The following is a 23,106-nucleotide window of genomic DNA, read 5'->3' on the forward strand; positions in this document are numbered from 1 at the left end:
ACCAGTACCTCATCCTGGATCGCCAATACCTGGCAAGAGGAGTGGACAGACAACACCTCCAGACTCCACACCTTTGTCTCCGACGCTGGACTCATGCCACCAGGAAAGGAGCTCAGATGACCTGCCTGGGTACGGTTGAATCGCCTCCGCACGGGTGTTGGGCGCTTCGCTTACTTGATGCACAAATGGGGCCTATCAACATCTGCGGCATGCAACTGTGGTGCAGAGGAACAGACAGCAGATCACATCCTATACCACTGCCCGACGTTTACTCCTCCAAGGGCAGTTGGCCTGTCAACGCTGGAGGACTCTACAGACAAGTGGCTGCTCGAAGAATGCCGAGGCATTTGACCCCAATGAAATGTAGTCCAAAAAACAACCTCTCATTCGAAAGAAGAATCTTTATCTGATAATTTCTTTGCTATTGATGTCCATTCTGTAAATCACTGAATATTCCAGGTGGACCAGTAGTGGTCCACCTGGACCACGTTGTGAATCACTGATTTAAATGACAGTGAGAAGTGTAATAACGAATCCACGGGGCTCTTGATCATGTACGTCAATTTCACATTAGATTCGTTTGAAATAACTCGAAATTGTCAATCAAAAATTGAAACCAAAATTCACGAGGCACTTCAATTAAAACAACGCAACCCTCAGTTCAATTACCAGTTATTTGCTGGAGGGGCATCTTTGTTACATATTATCATGAACTATCATGCCGGTCAATTGACCGGTAAATGGTAATAACAGCTAGCTTAATTTTTTTTTTGCAATTTTATTATCAGCACAAGGGTGACCAATCAAGAAACATTTTTCGTTATATCAAAACAACAGAACTCTTATTTGTTTGCAGTTTCACATCATTCAAACAACTTAAAATAACTTAGTAGCCTAATCAAATGTTAAGTGAATGATCAGAGTCATGGTTGTTTGGTAATGCGGCTTGAAGTTATGCTACAGTCTTTCTTAATCGCCACTTTCTGCTTACGTATCAAGTCCGATATATCTGTCCACAACTAATAAATTGTTTTCAGCATAAGCGATATGACGTAAATCATGAGCTCAGACGGAGCCTCAAATATTGCTCTTGTGGGCCGCACTTTAGGCACCCCTGGTTCAAACAAAAAAAAATTAGATCTTAAAATACACAAAAAGCTACCAAACTAAACATTTTTTTACAATTGCTTAGAATGAGAGATTTTCAGAACCTTGAGTAAGTTATTGAATTTTTTAGAGTACAACTTCTACGTTGTTCAATTTGTCACACAATTTATGCTTCGTTGAAATCCTGCTTCCCTCTCCGAAGTTTCTCTAAATTTCGTTGACGTAAGCTGACCGCACTGTACAATAGCCTACAAATAGTGTTCAAACTAATTGAATATTTAACAAAGTTTGTATTTGAAAGCTTCAGTAACTCGTTTTTAATTGCGATACGTCATATGTCGTAGGCTACACAGTCTAGAATCGATAAAAGTACACATCTTCACAACAGAATTTCTGAATTGTTGTTTTTTGTAGCTGGTTTCATAAGTCGAAGCGGTTTTCAAATTCAAACTATAACATGCCATAACCTTGGTCAGGGTGAACTGATCCTTTATTTTCCTTTTTAATTGATCTTGCAGCAATGGAGCTTATCACAAGCGCAAAAACAAACATGCAGACCAGTAAAGTGAAGAGTACGTTTAGAGCGACGGCTGTTTCTGTTGAGTCTAGTCCAATTCCTAGAAAGTTGGACCCTGTAGATGACTGTTGAGGTGGTATATGCGTAGTTGACGATGCTGAACTTGAGCTAGTTGTGCTTTCAGGAATGACTTCACCACTCCCTTCATCTACGCAGTGTCTTAAATCAGACCCAATGCAGCTTGCGTATCTAGTGATAAGAATATTTTTCAAACGTTGGTGTTTATTTATCTTTAAAAACACTTGCAGTTATGAAATATCATATTCGATATGATTTGAACCTATGGGCATTCATCCGAATATCATTCTCAATCCAATGTTGTGACTTTTTAGGCGACTGTGCTTGCTACAGACCTACACTTTACCATTTCAACAAGTAACCACTGACATTCGCTTATTGCCTGCAAGATTTTGCTGCCTTTTCTCGTTCATTTACTATAAAATATATTACCTCATTACATAAGCAATGTAGCTTTGTTGATGAACGCCATGGATGAGATGCGACATTGGTCCTCTGGCGAATATAGCCACATCTTCTCCAGCGTGTGTTTCCGAAGCCAGAGGAACGGATGTTTGTTGCAAATACAATCGTCCTTCTGCAAAAGTTACACTAGGCAATGAGCATTTCTAGCAAACTGATAAATTATTTAAATAATTAATAACCTAGTTTTTACCTTGATACCTACTTGTACCGTTATTTAAGTTTTTGAGTGGGTGAAGATGCAAGTTTAATTTATATTTGATATTAATCTGTCTTCAAGTTTTGATGCAAATGATTTCTTGTATTTTCTTACCTTGTATTGGCGCTAGCTCAATATCGTTTTGCTAAAAGAATGTCAATCACAGTGTTTATAAACCGGCTTTAGCTTTTTTGCCTTGTCTTTGTGTCTATTCACTGTATTTTAGGAAAACTGGATTTTAGGAAAATACGATGCCAGTTGGAAAGTACGAACTTCAAATCCGCGTTTTGAAGTGTATGTGACAATTGGGGACACATATATTTTCTGATGTGATTCTTAACAGAGATTCGTTTGTAATTCAAAAGTTAAGCCGCCTTACAACAAAATCTGTGATATCACGATTTTTATATCGAAAAACAATAATAATTGTTGTCAGAGGTCTAATTATTGTGATGTCACATACACTTCAAAACGCGGATTTGAAGTTCGTACTTTCCAACTGGCTATGCTGCTACTGACAATTGCTTTATAAACCCTTCTACAACCACTTAAGCCGTTTTTAGTCCACCAGAAGCCCACAGTAATTTATGTTCTACGTGTGAAGGCGTCGCGCTAGATTGGATTATTATTAGACTGTGTTCTGCCATTTGGTAATGTTTTTTGCACTTTGGATCATCGTACATCATGTCTCAGAGCATATCAACTGATTAAAGTAACACATTTTGTAGCACCATTGTTTCATTTCCATTAAACATGACATTTAAAACGAATGATCTGGTCAATTGGATTGCTGTCACGTCGCTGCGAGCCTGTCCACAAAGGCATTGTTTTTCTTTGCCATCAAATACAAGCACCCCATTTTTTAGCTTTGTAGACGAGCACAGAAGTTGATCCAAGAGGTGACAATTGGTCACGTGTCTCCCAAAACAAACAATAACATACAGTCATTTTTCCGTTTTACAAAATTTATTTACACCGACTAGATTGTTGCTACTATGTGTAAGACTCCTTGATACATTGTTTTAGTTCTATACCCACCGGTATTCACGTCAGTTAGATTTGTCCGTACGTGGGGGTTATTGACCTTTGTTCCCCAGCCCTGAAAGCCAAATCCATTTCCATATAACAAGCTGGTGTATGGCTTGTTGTCATTCCCCAAATTTACTTGTCCACCCGTTTTAGCCAAGCCTATAAAATATTTAAAAAGTTGACATAACACAACATTATATTTTTTAAATTGTTGTAATCAAATTTTTATATAGCTTTGGCAGAGAGGTACTTTTTAAAAACCATAGACAGACAAACGATAACAACTTAATAAAATTGAATTGCATAATTTAAAATTATACGTATATGTTTAATAAAGATTATTTAATATTCACTTAGTTTGTTGACAATTCATTTGACTAGCAATCAGTTTAAAATTTCAGAAAGGAATAGAGTGTATTCATTTGGCTGGTCCTCATTGGCGGGGGAACCATTCATATTTAAGGGGAGGGGCTTCGAAAGAAAACTCCATTTCAATTTTTTATCTACTTTGTTATATTGAAGTATTTTGCAGTCAATCCAGCGTCTTATTTGTTTCAAGGCAAACACTGTATAATTCTTCTTTTTCCTGTGTTTAGTTTCTGCATTTCAAGCGTGATGCAATTGCAAGTTTTGGAGATGGTCTTTTTCTTTGGCACCAGGCGCAAATAATCCTCTTAAAATGGCCCTACAAGGCCTGATAGTTTTTTTTTTCAGTAAAACTCTATAGCTCTTTGCACTGTTATGTAGACAAGGATGTGGCGTCACAACCTGTGGTTTAAAAAACATTTTAGGTACCGTGGATTTTATTGAATGGGGGACCCCACTAGTGGATTTTATTGGGAGTGGGCGAGATGGTGCTCACACGGCTCTTCATGGCAGGCCTTTCTTTTGCTATATATGTTCAGAGGCGGTAATTTTTGCCTAAACTCTAAGTCTAAAGTACTGTAATGAATTGCATTCGATATTCAAACTTTTACAGAGTATTAAAAAAAGGGGGGGGGGGAGCGATTACTTTAAACCCGTATCAACGTATAGTCAATCGGGGATCCGCGTACATAGAGTAGTTTGATTTATGCTTTAGTTTAATAGTAGGCTGCTAATGGCATTGCCTGTCAATCCAACTATTGTAGGTTTTTGAGCATACCTTAGATGCCAAATAATTTAAAAAAAATTGAGGTTTTCCGTTTCAACCAATTTGGAAAGTTGGAAAATAGGACCATCCTAATATTCTTGTAAAATAATTCACCTCTCTCAGTGGTAAATAAATTGCGGGACAGTTTATTCTCGATGTATAACACAAAAGTTATGAAATTACCAAATATTGGGTTTCCTCTGTCCGAATATCCACCAAAGCTGAAAGTGTGGCTGTGGTCAGCTGTCACAATGATCAAAGTGTCGCTGTCGGATGTGAGGTCGACTGCTTTAGTCACGGCCTCATCGAACGCTACCATGTCGTGCAGGGCACCATACGCGTTTGTGAGATGGTGGGCATGATCTGAAACAGCAAGTGGCGATGGGGTATTTAATTCAACTCAAAATAAACAAAACCGATTTAATTTCGTTTTATGAAGCCACCTCAACACCTAAAACAGAGCTTTTTAATTTGTGGGATGGTACGCACTTGTGCGGGTGAAAAAATTGAAATGCGGATGACAACTTAGGTTACTTAGCTGATACGGGTTTAGTAGAGGACTGAGGAGTTAATATCAAAACGAGAAAAGGGAGTTGTCTTCTTCATAAGGCACTTGATGACTTTATGCCGGAAGCTTTGGAGCAAAACGATGTGTCGAACTGGTCTGAAAGTTCCAGAAGTGTTCAGCAGCAAATGAGTCATGATTATTATCAACCTGCTTCGACATTTTAATAAAAAATGGTAATCATTTTTATGCACACCAATTTTTGTTGTTGTTAATTAAAAAAAATCCCTCTCATGTTCCTTAACCCTTTGCTTTTCAACGTTTTTTTGGAAATTAACTGCTCAAGGGGGGGCCGTTTTTGGATCAAATTCAATCAGCTGTTACGTGTTATCCGCTGATGCTATTTCAACAGAAGTTGCACTGGTGTAAAAGCAAATCATTTGTCTATAAGTTTGAAAACTCATTATTTTAAAATTTTATATGTTAAACTTGATATTTCAATTTTTGCAAAGGTACCCAAAAACGACAATTTTGATTTAACTTGCCGCCTTTAATTAACCGTGCTAATCCGATTTCATGCAAACTTCTAAATAACAAAGAGCTCGATCGAACGCACGAAGTGTGTGTGCGGTGTGCCGAATCATTGCATTGATTAGAATTTACGACTTGCGAGCAAATCTTATTGTAAGCTACTCACTGATTCTAAAATAGTTACAATCAGAGTAATAGTGTTACACGAATTTGAAAAAAACAAAACTGCGTTTGTTGTCTTACATTTTTATCCTAAACTAATGCATTCCGAAACTCATGGCTAGCTTCTAGTTTTATGGAACCAAATTTCTCATAAGTAACACCTTAGCCTGCTTGAATAGCTGTTTACATCTTCGTTTGTGTATTTTAGGTCTACAATTGAGTTTGTAGTATGAATATTTTTAGTAGAGAGAAGACAATTGAACAAGTTGTTGAAATAATCTGAAATTTCTAAGTTCAAATTAGGTGCTTTTGAAATTGTGGATTTGTGTCAAGTCGCATCACAAATATCATGCAGGCCACATCATAAGTCATTTCGCTTACGGGTGTTTATAAACATGACTCATAAATTACATCCACAAAAAATACAGCATTTACATCAACAAAGCTAAGTTCGAAGCTCACTTTTTATTGAAGATTGTGTCAATCAATTTGAAAATACATTTTTAGTCAGCCAGCGTCGAAATAATGCAACAGCGAATTGAGGAACATGCGTAAACAAAGGAAATGTGAAATAACCCACAGTCAGCAAATCTACATAAATTTAACGTTTACAAATGTTGAATCAATGTAAAAGGACTGGATTGCTGACTGGGTCCTTATTGTTTGAAGCACTAAAAATACGCGTAAAAGCGACAACGTCAGCAAGGCAGTGATTATGTTTCTGGCCAAAAAAAAAATAACGTTTGACTTCAAAGATAAAAATGATTATAACGAAGCTTCAAAGTTTGTCGTAAAACATTTTACTGAGATACAATAAACATAATCATTCTGTGCCAGATTGTGAGAAGACTTCCTAGATTCTTTCCAACCATTTGCATGATTGCAAATTATTTTCTATAACTTTACATTGCTAAAAAATGGCTTCTTTGTTGAAACAACGTGGCTACAATTCTATAAAAAATTCTTAGGCCTACTACATTGAAGTAATGAAATTTTTTTTGTGATTTTGCTGATGACGTTTTACAATATCCGAGAAGTAAAAAATAATAATGATGAATTATTTTACAAAACCGTGGTTTGCAAGTGCTTCACAAAAAATTGTTGGGGGAAAATTTACTATTAGACGTAAAACGTTTGTAAAAGAAAATTGTCGGTTTACGTATTTATAATGTTTATTGCGCTGTTATCGAATTATAAACTGCCTGTAGGCTATTGTCTACCTTTGTGGTTGCCGGCCAGCTTAGAGCAGCATGCAAACTAAGCGTTTGTGGTATTTGCATCGTGTTATGATTCTCGAAAATTTCCCACAAGGTCTTTATTTTTATCGTGATATTTTGTGCCTCTTCTGTCCTAAACTTGAAGTTATTGTGCAGCACTATCCACATCGGTTTTTAGACTCAGTCTTCATTGAAAATCTTTTGTGTGGTGCATCATTTCAAGTAGTGTCTTCCCCTAAACTGTTACACAAATCGCCCAGAACCAGGTTGATTATTATGTATCTTACAGCAGTTGAGAGCCCGTTATTGTATGTGTGGAATTATTACTGTAGATGTCTGACTAAATTCATGCCAAAGTCGAGCAAATTCTGCTTTCGGGATCCTTGCCGTTATTTACTGTATTTTTTGTTGATAAGTTTAGGCAGCATTTTTCCAAGATAAATGAAGACATCGGTATTGTTCGTCACTTAGATTTAGTTTTCTCAGCATTATTTATTCATTCTTTGATCCACTAGTTTGTCCCACTTTTGGTATAATCGGATCGTTTATAAATGGCGGGTCTTCACAATAGCCGGCCTCTTATACATTGGCGCAACGTATTCAGATGTTGAATCAATGATGAAGAAAGCTGATTTGTTGTTTGTCTTATGTGACGCCTAAATTTATGCCTCGTCTACAGTACAAAATATTTTGTAATGTACATTGTGTACATTGTACATTTTGTTTGTAGGCCTACATTACAAAATATTTTGTAATATTTTATTATCATCTTTTGTAATATTTTATTATCATCATTATCATTATCATCTATTATATTATCATCTTATATTATCATCTTATTATCATTATCATCATTTTATTATCATTATCTATCATCTATCATCTTATCATTATCATCTTTATTTTGCGCTCTTTGGAACAAAACACAGTGCACTGTGAAACAAAAATACAGGACATAACAACAAGTAGGCGACATAAAGCAGTGAAGGGACGCCATCGAGTTAGCTGCTACGTGTAAATGGAGCCTATCTCATAATTTTGAGTGTATCTCACAATTACTGTTTGCAAAAACGCTATTTCTCCGGCTTCTCCCAAAAGCATTTGCAGTGATACATTTCCTCAATTGCAAGTTTTGTCAATGAGAGCATTTCCATAGAACGTTTATTTCGAAACCAGGTTTTCGTGTCTTTATCCAAGAGAAGATTTCTTATTGTAACGTTTTTTATTCGTCAATGAATATTATCTGCTTGAAACAACTGTTTTGAATAGTTTGTGGCCTCCATAGCCTACTGTTTTGATCGTGGATTGCTATTCTTCTTTGTAGAGCTGATAACGCAAAAAAGCTTGCTATTATTGTTTCTAATTAACAGCTTTGCGATCACTGGCTTTTCTTTGCAGCATAAGAAATAACGCGCTTTGTATTATTGAGGTCAAACCGTGGCCTGGGTCAAACCAAACAAAAGAAAGCAAGAGGATGCTTCTCTCTGCTCGCGCATATCGATGCACGAAGCAATTATGAGCTTATGGCTTGTCATCGCAATGTAATCCATTTCACGCTTTGCTGGAAGTTAGCTAGAAACAGCAAAAATTCACCAAAATCTTGAATTTACAAGAAAACTACACAACTTTTAGCATCAAATTTAATATCATCAGATCCGCCTGGCAATTTTAGGAAAAGTCAAGAAAAACCAAGTGCATGGCGTTACTGTGCTTCAAATAATTAAAGGAAATATGAGGGGGGGGCCAAATCTGGCCTCCCTTTGAGGAGCAAAGTGTTAAAGTGCCCTCGGCGTACTTGCTTGGGGCAATAGGGAGTGAAGTAAATGAGACTTGAATTCAAATTAATCCCTTGCATTTGCCACTGGTGTTAAAATTGGCTAAGGTGTTGGTTTATGTGCATAATTTTATCAATTAGCCTATATTTCAAGTATCGCACAATGACTCCGATTAGTATCTAAACTCAATACTGGTAATAAAATATTTACTGTAATCCCTTGACATCAAGTTTAGTTATTACTTTCTAAAACCTCTACACTCTACAGCCTGTTTTACCCTAAAAGGTAGATTCCCTTGCCATGTGCATTCGAACTTATTATCACGAAACTATAGCAATTGATTATGATTTACCAATCACATTGCGTAATTCTAACACATTTCGCCGCAAGACAGATGAAGGCTTGAGACGCAAACAAAGAAATAAAAATTACTAAAATTCTTATCGCTGGATGCGTCGCAAGCCAAGCAAAATTTTTCAAAGGCGTCACAAGAATTTTTTTTTTTGAAAACTGCTGCTCTAGGCCAGTGCTACTCAAACTGTGGTAGGCGGACCAGTGCCTGTACGCAAGTACTTGACTACCGGTACACGATTAGCTTGAAAATAATTAATGGAATTATGTTTTGTGTTGATCAGTAGGACTACGTGTTTTTTTACCATGCTCAGGTTGTTAAGATTTTCGCGGCTAAAATTTAGGTTTATCGCAACAGGTGATGCTACAGTGCCGAAACCGTGATATGTTGTTTATAGATTTGTACTCAGCAATGACTCAATGATACTTCAGATCTAAACAAAGCACTTCCATTCAAAACACGAAATTAAAACTAAGTCAAAAGAATGTGAAAGGGAAAAAAAAACGAATGAAAAGCTGTGCAAAAACAGATATACAGAACTCTCATTATAAACATAAAAGCTTAGTATAGCCTACATCATACAAAGTAGCCCTAAGGTCTCTAAAAGCTCGAAAGCGACACCATTGCCAAAATGTTAGTGAAAGGATGTTTTTAAATTTGCTTACTGTAGATATGTAAAACCATGGTTGGATTCTAGACTTGTTATTATATTTTTATCTGTTTTATTATCGTTTTTTTTTTTTTTTTGAAATTTGCGACCGGTACGCCTAATGGCAAGATCTTTGCCAGTACGCTGTGTTACAAAGTTTGCTGATCCCTTCTCTAGGCTACGAAGGTTACATCGCAAAAACAGGTAAATAGTAACAACCTTCAAGTTAATTTGCTGGGTTACCTATTTTTCCTCCTTCCACCAAAAGAAAATAACCATTAGAGTTTTTTTGTAGCACCCTGATTGCCTTTTCCGTCATTTCCGCTAACGAAGGTTCTCCGGCTCTGTCGATTCCAACTCTATCTACCTCCATCCACATATCCTGAGGCTGGAATAAACCTAAAATTATCAGGATTATCAACATAGTGTTTCATAAAAAGTAAAATTTATAGGCAAGAATAAAATCTTGCTCAACTGTTTCTTTTGTACCTGTTCTCCGAACGTTCGAATGCCATTAAACAATAGTTATGCAGTTAAGAAATTTCATTAACAAATCAGAAACCTGTCAGAAACATGTTTGAGTGTTTTTTTTAAATAAAACCTTGTTTGCTTGGTAAATTAATCAAATAGAGAAAACTTTATTTAATTTATGTTGGCGAACCTTCCACGGAAAGTAGATATTTGCTGCTGTTTAACATTTCTAGGCTTTAGGATACTCAAAAGAGAGAATAAACCTATTTTGAAAGCATCTGTAGGCTTACTCAACCACCCCTGTTTATCATTAATTCAAATTTTTCTGAAATTATTCTACCAATAAATAAGCCTAGAAACCACTGACTATGTAGTAGTGTAGTTACCTAATAATCGATCCGTGGTAGCCGGATCTACTTTGTCAAACTCAGTTTGATTCCAAACGTATTTTGCGTCGAAGCCTTTTGCCTGTTCTTTATCCAACCATTTAGAAATCAGATTTTGCCTGTCCCCACGTGAGCCCCTTAGCCTGGTGTACTCAGGATCCCTTTCACGGGTAGGCAAAAAGTGTGTCCTTCCACCTCCTAGAGCTACCTGGAACAATACGTAATTGGAGTTGTAAAAGCAAAAGTAGTCAACCATGGTTGCTATGACTTTACAAGTCGTGTATCCAATGCGACTTGTTGATTGATTAAAAGACAACAATCTTAGCATAAAACAAGTCAGATCATTATATGAGGAAAACTATAAATGCGTGCAAGAAAATCCAACAAAAGTCATATCGAAGTGTATAGAAACTGTTTAAGGTATTGTAGGGCAGGCCTATCTCTATTTAAAGTTTCCAATCGAATGCTTTTCGACGTTGAATCAATGTAAAACAAAAGGATATCAATGACTGAGATGTAAATATCAATTAAACATGTGACGCTTAAGGACGCCTCAAGTGTGCAATTCAATCACCACATTAAAACTAGCTGTGGGAATCGATGTTTTAGTTGAAGATAACGTTTCCATGTTTGATCTATGAACCATTGACTTACTGTTATCATGTCTGAACTATCATAGAACTGCTGGGCTATGTCCTTACATCCGTTCTCCACGGCTTCAGCTGGTAAATCTTGATCATTATACCAGTGCCTGTTGGCAGTGTGGGCGTATGTACCTGATGGGGTGGCGTGGTTGATGCGAGTGGTAGTCACTACTCCCGTTGACTTGCCTAAATTTAAATAACCTTTCTGTTTATAAAAGTAAACGAATTGAAAAGATTTGTATTTTTTGTATAGTGTTTAGGCTAATGTCTTGCAGTTGAAGATTTAAAAATGTGGAATAAAAGGCGAAGAAGTTGATTATCCTGTATGCCTTCAAGCATATCATTACGGTATGTGTCTGGCTGAGACACTGTGCTCTATAATTGTCTTGTACCGACGTTTTGTCACATCAGCGCTCTCCGCCACATTGCGGAGTTCTAAATTGAAATATTTCAGATTTAAATCTCTATAACCTGACTGATACACAAGCCAATCAAACCTTGTTGTATATATCTCATTTGTGACGTTGTGAGATATTGCGGACGTGGATAACACAGAATATATCTTATAGCTGACCAACACAAAATGTTATTCGTTCCGCTTGATTTGTCTGTCAACACCCTTAACTATAAAGAATAATGCAATGCTTCAAATATGCTTTTGCTGATTTAACTATTCTGTTGTAGACATATTTTATTGTCGAGAAAAAAACCAGAGTGTTTGTTGGTTTGGAAGCTCCTATGGAATATTTACTTTTATGTTTTCATAATTATATTTTTTCATAATTTGTTTCTTCGATGAACACAAGGTTCACGTTATCGCTGCAGTTGCTGGAAAACTTTTATGAAACTGCAACAAATCTCCTAGTAGCAAAGTATAATTATTTTAATCCCAATCGCAAAAGATTTGAACCTATCAGTCATTATTCAAGAGTCCCTTATAACTTGTGTGAAATGTAGCGACAGGCAGGTAACCGGTCCAATGGTTTATTTCACGTCATTTAACGAAGAAATGCAAACAACAAACAATCAAATTAACAAAAACATACAAAACGAGCAATGAGCTCCAATTGATGTGTTTTTAGTTCATTGAAGAAATTGCAAATTCCCAAAAGCGAAATTTGTATTTCTCCGTCACATTAACATCTTCTAACATAGAAGCAATGTAACAAGTACAACAAGCTGGGAGGCCAGCATGGTAGAAACGGCATGTTCATCAAAGCTTCAAACGTTGTGGCTTGCAACACAAAAAAGTTATAACATAGAAAAAAAAGAAAAGATCAATAAATGAAAAGAAAGGAAAGATCAATAAAAGGTCAGTACTGAAGGGTGAACATTGTCCCAATGACAATTGAAAAGATAAACACGACAGGACAATCTACACTTATTTTAGTTTTTCAAAAGTTTATTATTCAAAACAGTGTTGGCAAATTAAATTCAAAAATTAATTTCTTCTGAAAAGTAGCAACTTTAAGAAATTGGACATAACTTTAGAACAGCTTGACAGGATTTTCCATGTTGGGTTCGAATTACTTTCTTCCATAAAGATGATGAGGATTTTGATGAAGGTTTTCTTCTTGCTGGAACACTGATGGGTCTTGGTGGAGAAGAAGGAATGCAATGAGAGCTGCGGGGATTCATTTCGTCACCAGAACATCTTCTCTTTCCCGAGTTGGTTGACGAGTGAATGGAATCTTCATTTTCATCTTCATCATCTTCACGTTTACGCTTTTCACTTTTGCTAGCGGACATACAGGGAAGTTGGTGGAGGTTTGTTCTTCTTCTTATTGTTCTGTTCGCTCTTCGCACAGTTCTCTGAACTGAGGTCTCTTTCACTTCAAGGACTTCTTTGAGCGCCTAAGCAAGACAAAAGATTGAACGACATCGCAATGCAATGTTTCTGCAGCTAAGAACATTGCTGCTTCGTCAAACAAACAATGAGAATTCTCCATTCAATAACAAATGAAACATGGAAGGGCAGTTTACAAAACCGCTGGTAATTACGATACAAAGCGAAAATCATTAAAGCCTTTGTGCAGCTGCAACTTTAGGTCAAAAAGTTCTTAAACTTCAAAGACATGTTAATCTACTTCTCCCAAGCAACATCTTCCTGATAAAAATATCCATAAAACAAATACTTGGCAAGTATTTTTCAACAAGAAAACGTGGGCAATATTTTTAGTTGTAAGACGTAAGGTTTCTTAAGCAAGGTTTTGCGCCAAACAGTGAAACTTCACATCATCGCTTGCAGCTTATGGAAATACAACTAAAATAAGAGGTCAAAAATCATTTTCTACATTCACACATGAAGCCCAAAAAAATAACGTTTTTTTATTGCTTTTTGTTACATTTTGAATTAGCTTTCTCAGAGAAGAGTATCGCTGTTTTAGATTCAAACTAAGACAAATTAGTTCTTATTGTAGATTCTAAACAAAACTATAGCTTAATGCTCAAGATAAGATTCCCCTTTAGTTGTTGGCCTTGAGTTATGTTATTCGTATATTGGAAAACAATGCACAATTTTTTATGTTTTGAAATATTTTACTTTAAGGAAAAAAAAAATGTTTTGATTACAAAAAGTGTTGAGATAAAACAGAAGAATCGTTATGCCAAGACTAAAAAGAATAAAAACTGAACAGTTTTTTAACAATACAATTTGTGACAGCTACTACAGTGGCAGGCTGCAACTGATTTTGGTAGCAGAAGACACCTAGTGATGTTAGTTTTGCCAAAACATTAGACGTAAGTCTTTTTTGATCAAATCCGAAATAACAAGAACTCCTGCCAACCATAATACGATCTTTGAGAGACACTTATTACGTTCCAAAAGCACATTTATACACACTTGGAGATACACATATTACAAACAAAATTTTTATGACTTATTGTCAGCACATTTATCGGCGTGGAATTTGTGCTCTTAGAAAGTATAACAAAAAGCAAAAATGTGTTGTCAGACGACAGCAGCCTCAAACCAAACAAACGAAACTCAAAAGGAGAAAAAATGTACAGCACTATAAACAAAACCTAAAACTGAAGACTTGTCAACAAAATTGTTGACAAGCTTGACCAATACATACCATTGCCAATAATGTAGCCACATCCATGTTTTCGTTATGAGTTTGAGCTTCCACCGGGTTTGGAGCCATTTTGTTATTTCGACAGCAGATTTTCTGATAACTTTTCATCAACTTGTGTCTTCAACTGAATGGTCTTGCAAAATCATTTCTTGCCTTTTATAGAGACGATTGCAAGAGTTTGTTTGGTTTGGGAAATAAGAAAGAAGGAAAAACTTCAAAGGAAGAAGCTTTAGTAAGGATTAAATTTGGTAAGAAAACAATTTGCTCCATAATCTTCATCTAGAGATCAAACGCAGAGTTGTATTCTGAGACCAGACGTCCAACTGAGATGTTGAGCAGCGGCTTCGATTACTTTGTTCTGATGTGATTTTACACTCAATCAAAGCAAAAATGTGCTTGCGCTTTCTTACCTTTTTGTCTATTGATTAAACAAACACATGAAAGAAATTGTTCCGCTTTTTTGAACTTTAAAACAAACAGTTAAATGAAAAGCCGCAAACTTAGTTTTTTATTTTGCAATTGTTCAGTTTAAAATTGCGAAATTACATTTTTGATAAGTTTTTGTTTGATTGAAAGTAAATCATGAAATGTGCCTTAAAAATGAAATACAAAAATTGTTTAAATAAATAAAGTGTTTTTAATTGTTCAGTTTTCTTGATTGATGGATTGGATATCACACAACCACCACCACTACTACAGTATGATAGCCGATAGGGCCTTTGATGAACAAGGTTTGAAACTTCTGCATTTGTGATGTGATCAGTTTATGAAATTCATATGTAGTTAAGTCACCACACGATAGAATGTTAATAATAGTAGTGTGTGTTTTCATATAACGTTGTATCTATTGCAGGTATACGTTGCTTCTCGGTGTGTTACAAAGCAGACAGTGTCGTTACATGACATGTTGTTGCTGCTCTGCCTCATCCAACAGATGCGGAATGCAAAGAGATTTTCACACATCTACTGTATATAAAAAGATTTCCTTGAAATCCATAACTTACAATACGCACCGACAGATGAGCCTACTAGCAAAGCAATTGTTTTTACATTGTGTCAACGTCTGCAGACGTTGAATCAATGAAAAAAAGACTGGTTTGCAGTTTGGAAAATACGTATCACGGCACAACACGTGTGTGCATCCCACCCCAGTTATGACGTGTGAGGTTTTTGCATACTTGAACAGATTTGGATAATAACGGTTTCTATTAAATCTGCTCAATTTTGGTGGAAGTTCCCTATTTTTCACCATTTAATTCAAGAAAAGTTGACAACTTTCCAGAATTACGCTTAGTTAGGCTACATGGAATGAGACCAATAAAGCAGAGAAAGATTTCGAGTTTATTTTTTGTAGATTGCGTTTCGTTGTTGGACCACGCACTGTGAACGAAACCAATAGGAATCAAAATGGCCACATCGCAGCATACTGGCTATAGTGGGATAATCCGTGGTGGGTGCCGCTGAGTCAATATGACTCCTAGCTGGTGGTTGACTGTCCAACAAGGCTCATCACAGGATGTCTAGGTAGGCAAGGGCAATGCAATTGGCTTCACATTCGAGTTCACATCTAATGTCGACAATATGTTGTGTGCATGGCTTATATATGATATGACATGTTAGTGACAAGTTATATTGACTTGCCACCAAAACACTCTATTTCGTAACGGCGAATATGCCAGTTGAAATGTCAGGATAACTCTGCTCAGTAAATTCCGTTCAACATACTATTACGGAAAACTATTAATCATCTAATGCTAACAAATGATTTTATCTTATATTCTATTTCAATTTATTGAAAAAAATTTTTTTTATCTTATATTATGTTGCGTTAAAGCATAGCAGAGAGTGCCTCCTATGAGTGCGGTGAGCTGCATACAACAGGCCATAATTACTGACTGTCCGCTGTACAGATCTCCCCATGGTGCGGAGAGCCTAGTTTCTATTGACGGTGACACCGCCAGTGGCTAATCGAAGGATATCCCGATATCAAGTAGAAGAAAAAAAGAAGTATGATACAGAAAAACAGTATTACATTGACGTAGAAACTCCCAAAAATGTTAGTTAAACAACATGCCTTTGCAAAACAAAATCTTAATTTTTTTAGGCTACATGGTTTAAAATGCAAATCATTGGTTTAAAATTGTGAGATCTGATTGAGTCGTCTTTAAACAAAAGAGTATGTGAAGTAGAAAATTCATTATTTTTGAAAGAATGCAAAAGGTCTTTATGAACTGTTATTTCTCTGTCAATATGATCAAATAATTAGGGCAAAAATTTTTAATTCCGGTACATGAAATTGTTTAATTAATTGATAAATTGGCGACTCCATTCTTCCTCATACACTATGTTGCGTAGCCATCAATACTAGCATTTCACTGCAAAGATGATAACAAAATGTTTAAAAAAAAATAAAAACCAATTCCAGCAGCAAAACAGATTTAAAATGCAACTTTGTCAGTTTTGTTCAAAATATGTTCTGTCAAATAATCGGTTCATATTTCAACATCCCAAATTTCACAATGAAATTGACTGTACGGTGCTTTGAGAACAAACCGTTTACTTTAACGCTACTTTGTAGATTGGTTTTTAAATGATGGATGGCGTTATTGTAAATAACTTTCCTCTTCAGGTGATATGAAACGCAAAAAGATTATTTTAGAAAGATTTAATTTAAAAAAAAATAGTTTACTTTAATCTGTTTCATAACATCAGATGTCCAGTTTTTGAAATATATACCGAGACTGAAGATTAAAAACCTGCAAGCTGTTTGAACTCTGTTATGGTCGTTTTTTGTTTGGAAAAGTAACAAAATAAACAAACAAGTCTAGATTGTTTGTTTAACTTTAAAGTTTAAACTTTACAGAACGCTGTTTTCGAAATCCTCGTTCGCACTTCGCAGTAGTAGCTTACAAATTAGTAGTATTACAATTGTTGAAACAAACTGCGGTTGATTGAAATAGTTGAAATGTTTTGAACTTTGGAAACATTTGTGTGAGGGAACTATTTACGTGCGCTTAGCATTTATGCAAAGCTCTTGCGTCATACACCTTAGTGACGGCATAGTAGGCTTCAGCCTACAGTCCACTGAACCATACTGAAGAATGAATTATTTGGCCTATATCTACAAGTTATAATATTTCTACGTATATTGTAATAATATACCGTTAATCGTTCAATTTAGACTTTACTAATAATCATGTTTTGAAGTGTTATTTACCCATTTGATTTTCAATTAGCAATTCGGACCAACCTGCCTTGTAGGCGTCCACCAAAACGGAGTCAACCTCATTTCCTTTGGTTGAGCTGCAATTGCTGATCCTTGCAGCTCCTGAGAGACCGATGGTTCTGTAGTTTGCTTTCACTCCACACAAATATGCAGTTGCTGTACATGCTGAGTCCGCCGTTTGCTTATCAACTGAGTAGGTCTGAAAGTAAAGTAAAAGTCCAACTCTGCTTAAAAATAAAATAAGAATTTTGTTGTTAAATGAAACCGCAAACCAAGAAGCAAACCATAAGCAGCCAAGCTGCATTATTCTATATGGAATATGCAATAAATTTTAAGCTGTAATATAATGTTGAAAGCAATAACAGTTTAAAATGCCCTACATTTCGACTGACTTTATTAGAAGGAGCAGCCCACCGCAATGCAAAATGTTCAATAATTTTCAGTGCAGTTCTTTTTATGCTTGATCATCACGGCAAAAAACCATGCATGTCAACATTGCAAAGGTCTAGAAAAAGCTAGAAGCAACAAACAGAATATTATAACGTCCTTGGAACCGAAATAAGTCAAAAAAGTTAAAGAATTGACATTGTCACAACAATGGGTATGCCAAATTAATGGGAAACGACACGAATGTATTAAGGGAGTTGAGAACTAATCCAGTATAAAGTTACAAAATAGAGAAGTGCTTGTTAATTTAATTCAAATAGGAATGTTTAGCTGCTTTCTAAATCGGTTGACAACTGAGTTGGAATTGTAGATAATTATCCAATTCCGTAAATATTCGTCTAATAACCCAAAAAATATCCTGGAACAAACCACCCAAGCAAATGCTTCTCCAGAAAATATCCACCCTAGTAAATATCTCAAGGAAAATTCACCATGATTAACATCGTCCTGATAAATTTTCTCTTATAAATAATCTCCTTTGTAAGAGAAAGTTTACGAAGAAATATTTACCAAGGTGAATATTTTTGGGGGGTTTGAGTGGATTTTTCCGAAGGATTTTTATCGATTGCCGATTGTACTAAATCCATTGAATGTAGCCTGTTGTGTTAATCATTTCTTTTGTGTAGAATAAAGAAATATTTACGTAATGTTTTTGCAAGTGACCTGGGGATTTTAGTATGTGAATTAAGTTTTTAATAAATCATTTACGAATAATAATTAACAGACTGCTCGCAACAGTTGTTAAAGCCAAAAGCGATATTCGAGCATTTGGAGGGCTATGTTATGGCCTAAGTTTGGAGTGGTTTTCACCTGTACACAATTTTATTTTCTTCTGCTTTCGAAACAAAATTGCAACGCTTAAAAGTTTTAGTTTGTAGAAAGCGTCCTAGAATTTAAATGGAATGGCATTGCGCCTTGCCTTTGAAGAATTATCTGATGCGGTAAAATAAGAAACTTCATTTCCTTTCAAAACACGGTTCTTTGATCTTTGTTCTCCCTTTCATAAAGACACCTAGCAAACCAATTCGTTTAGTTTTGCTGAAGTAAACAGCCCTAGTATTTCTGCCATCACAATTCACTACGAATTGTAACAACGTTAAAAGGCATTCTGGAAGAGTATAAAACCAAGTAACAGTGCACAATGATTCTTTATGAGCGTGCAGTGTTCGATGTTTTTCATTATTTTATTTTATTTTTAAAGTAAATATTTCAAATCTGGTTGTATTTCCTAAGATTTATGTGTTTCTAGTACAATTAAGTAAATTCTCTACCTTGGCTCTGACATAATTGAAAGTTTAAATGAGGGGTTCCCAAAGTTTTGCATCCCCGGGCCGTATTTTGCTATTTGCGAATCTAGTCGGGCCGCATTAAATTTCTTAGACATTTTTGTCCATGAAATTCGGCCTCAGTTTTAAAACTGCATATTACAAAACGTCAATCGTAGCCAATCACGAAAGGTTTTTGGTTATACAGACTGCCGGCTCACGTTTAATTATACCACCCGTTTAATTGAACCGTTTTTCACTAGGCCCGAATCAAAATCGATTTTTATTTGTATAATTTTTTCCACTAAATCGGACTACTGCCCCGCCTAAACGAACCATCCTCCCACCAGAATAGGTTTATGAAATTAGCCGTTTTTTCACTTTGTACATGTGTTTAGGGAGGTTACTCGGAGTTAATGTTGAGGATGGTGCTATGTTTTCGCAAAGCTGTTAGTGGCAAGGCCGCCAGATCCAACCCAATATTGCAACTTCGTTTTTGACTTTTACCTTTTGCAAACTTTCAAATTTTAGACCTGACTTTTCAACTTGTTTTAAGTTGAAAATGGGTTGGGCTAGGCTACTCTTTAGTTGCAATTGGATTGGAATTACAAAAAAAAAAATATCTGTTGATCTGGTCACTAATAGCCTAGCTTTGCGAAAACATAACACGATGTTAAAAACAAGTTACAAGTTAAAACAAGTTCAAAAGTGGCCTAAAATTTGAAAGTTTGCAAAAGTTAGAAGCCAAAAACAAAACTTTTAGCTAGAAATGATGTTAATTTTTGTAAAATTTGATATGAAGTTACTTCAAACGATATCAATTACAACCCACGAATGCTAACATTTTCCGGAGTGGCAATATTATAAATTTAGTTTTGCTTATTCTAGTTTATTTGTTTTTCCGCTTAATCGGACCAATTTGCCTGGATCCGATTATGGTCCGATTATGCGGGATTGACAGTATGTACAACTTCAATTGCCCTAACAGTAGCAAGTGATACTTCGTACATGATGAATACAAACAAAAAGTCAAGCACGTAGGCTTGTCTGCGTTGTTTTAATAGGTAGGTTTTGCAGGCTAAAAACTACTTTTATACTGTCGCCCATTGGGCTACAAGTTCTGAAATTCATGACGCTTCAAGTTTAAACATTTAATAAAGTCCGGTAAATCTATCCGCAACTATAAGTTTTCTTTATCATATGATATAACTTAAACAGATTATGAACCCAGACTCAAGCCGCAGATCTTGTTTCCACGAGCCGCACGTTGGGCACCCCTGGTTTAAATAGTCATAGCTTTAGAATCATAATTGGATAAGTTTTTTAAATTTCTTTTGAGAATATGATGTGCAGGCATATTTTTCAAGAAATGCATAAACTTCTGCTTGAGTAAGTTACAAAGAAAAGTTAAAAAAATTACTTTTATGATACTTTCAACCAAAAAAATGAATGAATCTGAACAGAAAAACAAAAAATCTATCTGTCCTTTCAATCTCTACTTAAAAAGGAAAAATAATTTCAATATGGTGGCACAAGATGAACGACGTTGAGCGCCGTTATCTTAGCTTCAGGTAGTTATGCGAAAGCCGAATAACTCAAAAATGTATCCTTTGCTACTTTTCCCGCCAATGGAATAATCAACTGCAACAATCCAGGGAAAATATCAAATCTAATTAATAGAGAAGTCTATCTATCTGGCCATCAATCTATCTACAAAGCCGCACTCACGCTCAACGATGGAAAGTAGCCTAAGCATTTTGTTTTAAAAACACGGAAGTGTTGCAGTCAATTTGACCTTTGATAATCCGACGTGAGGGAAGCGATCCATTGCCAGCTCCGTCTCTTCTCCGCTTTTTCCTTTCATTTGTCCTTTCAGGATTCTTCCAGAAGTTACAGTTGGAAGGCCCATACCGTCTCCTGCCAAACAAACATTTGATGTCATTAGTTTTGCGCAAGTAAAAAAGTTTGAAAATTAATGTTTAGTCACTACCTTTGAAACGAACAATTTATAAAAAAGAATCGACGATCATAACTAGCTTACTGACTGACCCTAAGTTAGAGACTAGGCCAATTACAATACAGTACCGTACCGAGTAGAATAATGACATTCTTTGCCACGTTTGAATTCAACTGCTCCAAATCTAAGGCTAGTTTCAATTCTTCCCTGGCAGAGTTGATCCAGTACTCAGGAGTTTCTTCTTCGTCTGAAAAGATAAAAGATACATTTTGAACACCCATAACACAAACTTTAATAAAATAATAAAGAGTCCAAATGTAAATACTAAACTCATGTTCAACAAACAAACCTTTTGAAAACTATACTGTCTTCATCTTCACTGCTATATATGCATATACTGTAACATTAACATTGAAAGCATTGAAAATGAAGACAATAGCGGCTAGCCTATAATTTTTGAAACGTTTGTCTGCTGAACATGAGTTTAATATCTACATATTAGGCTCTTTATTTTTTGAATGTAGTAACCAGGCGTTCCAACCATTTTGCTTCTAACACAAAATCCCTTCAAAAAATTCAAAAGTTTAATCACTTTTAGCGGTTCGCATGACGAATTTAACTATTCGGTCAAAACAAATATGGGTGTCATTAGTTTATGGCAGCTGGCACATGTTGTATGAACTATACGTAGAGTAGAAGAGTCCATTGCAGAGAAGAAGAAATTTTGAAAAGTTGGCAAAGTGATCAACCGGTCCAGTGGCCAATCGTTCTCATGTTCAATATTATAACTTTATTAATAACTTTTATGTCTGTGTGACATTGTTTGAAATGATACGTTGTTTCCCATACTAAACCTCTTTTATGAAGCTTATCTGCCTGCCTGCTGCACAGCCACAACGGGTTACCTAGCAATTAGTCCAACGTATTGTGATGAAAGCAGTGAATGTCTGGTCAGCAATTGGCTGCCCACATAGTCACTTGACATCGAGGAAAATTCTGACCCCTATAACAACCCTTGTAATAATAATAATGGAAAAATCTCACGACAGAGAAATTTGTCGCTTCATTGCCTCTAACCCTCCATGGGAGGAAGAAACTGAATGTTGATGATGATGAGTAGGCTAATAATAATAACTTGCACATCAAAAGAACTGTCAATTGAACTGTCAAAAAAACTGTCAAAAGAGTAGTCAATTTTGCAATGTGACGAACATATCCGCAGATAAAATACAAGATTCAATGCTTAGTAAACATTTGACAAAGTTTTATCTCACCACTCCAAGCTTTCGTTGATTGCGTTGGGGCTGACAACAGGAAAAGAAAGAACAAAACAACCAACAACATGATTGGTATACCAAACCTACATTAATCTATAAAACTAGAAGCAGACTGTTGCAGGTTTACTCCATTCCTTCTCAGCATGAAATGTGTTTAGATACCTTACGCCTGTCTTACGCTAGTAATCTATATCGAATACCTTACTTGTAGCCTACAAACCTTTAATTCCAGAAGAACATAGTCAAAACTGCTGTTTGTAAATATTCAATGACTGCTAGAAGAATGTGGATCAACTGTTGTAACTTTTTCTGTTTTTTTTTTTTTAACTTTAAACAAGTAGGCTACTGACTACGTATCTTTCTAGAATCAAACCACCCCTATCACGGTCAAAGTTTACTTTTATAAACAGCGTCTTTCAAGTGATATATTCTGAAAAAACGTTTGTAAAGCTGTTAACTATTTTTAGACACCAAATCATATCTTATTATTCAATTTCGATGCACCACTAGACTACAGCATTCCAAAACACGGTTTTTTTAAACTAAGTCGTTATACCTGGTGTTGCAAACCCTAGGCTGAGCCACAAATAAAAGAAAATGTTATTAATCGTAAACTTAACTGCACGTCAGTTGGATGTTTG

General features: G+C 35.8%; 1 protein-coding gene across 1 annotated transcript; it reads right to left on the bottom strand.

Annotated features, from left to right (window-relative positions):
- Positions 1-858: 858 nt before the first annotated feature.
- LOC145787116 (alkaline phosphatase-like) lies at positions 859-22,565 on the bottom strand. Its single transcript, XM_082598841.1, has 11 exons — positions 22,463-22,565; positions 21,322-21,435; positions 21,027-21,148; positions 17,544-17,718; positions 11,227-11,402; positions 10,573-10,780; positions 9,959-10,114; positions 4,708-4,887; positions 3,402-3,551; positions 2,135-2,279; positions 859-1,873 (listed from the first exon to the last, which is right to left on the bottom strand). The coding sequence occupies exons 1-11, from the start codon at positions 22,530-22,532 to the stop codon at positions 1,558-1,560; spliced, it is 1,812 nt and encodes a 603-aa protein (XP_082454967.1). The 5' UTR covers positions 22,533-22,565; the 3' UTR covers positions 859-1,557.
- Positions 22,566-23,106: the final 541 nt, after the last annotated feature.

This window comes from Aplidium turbinatum, chromosome 18 (genome assembly GCF_918807975.1).
Source record: "Aplidium turbinatum chromosome 18, kaAplTurb1.1, whole genome shotgun sequence".
Classification (NCBI taxonomy): domain Eukaryota; kingdom Metazoa; phylum Chordata; class Ascidiacea; order Aplousobranchia; family Polyclinidae; genus Aplidium; species Aplidium turbinatum.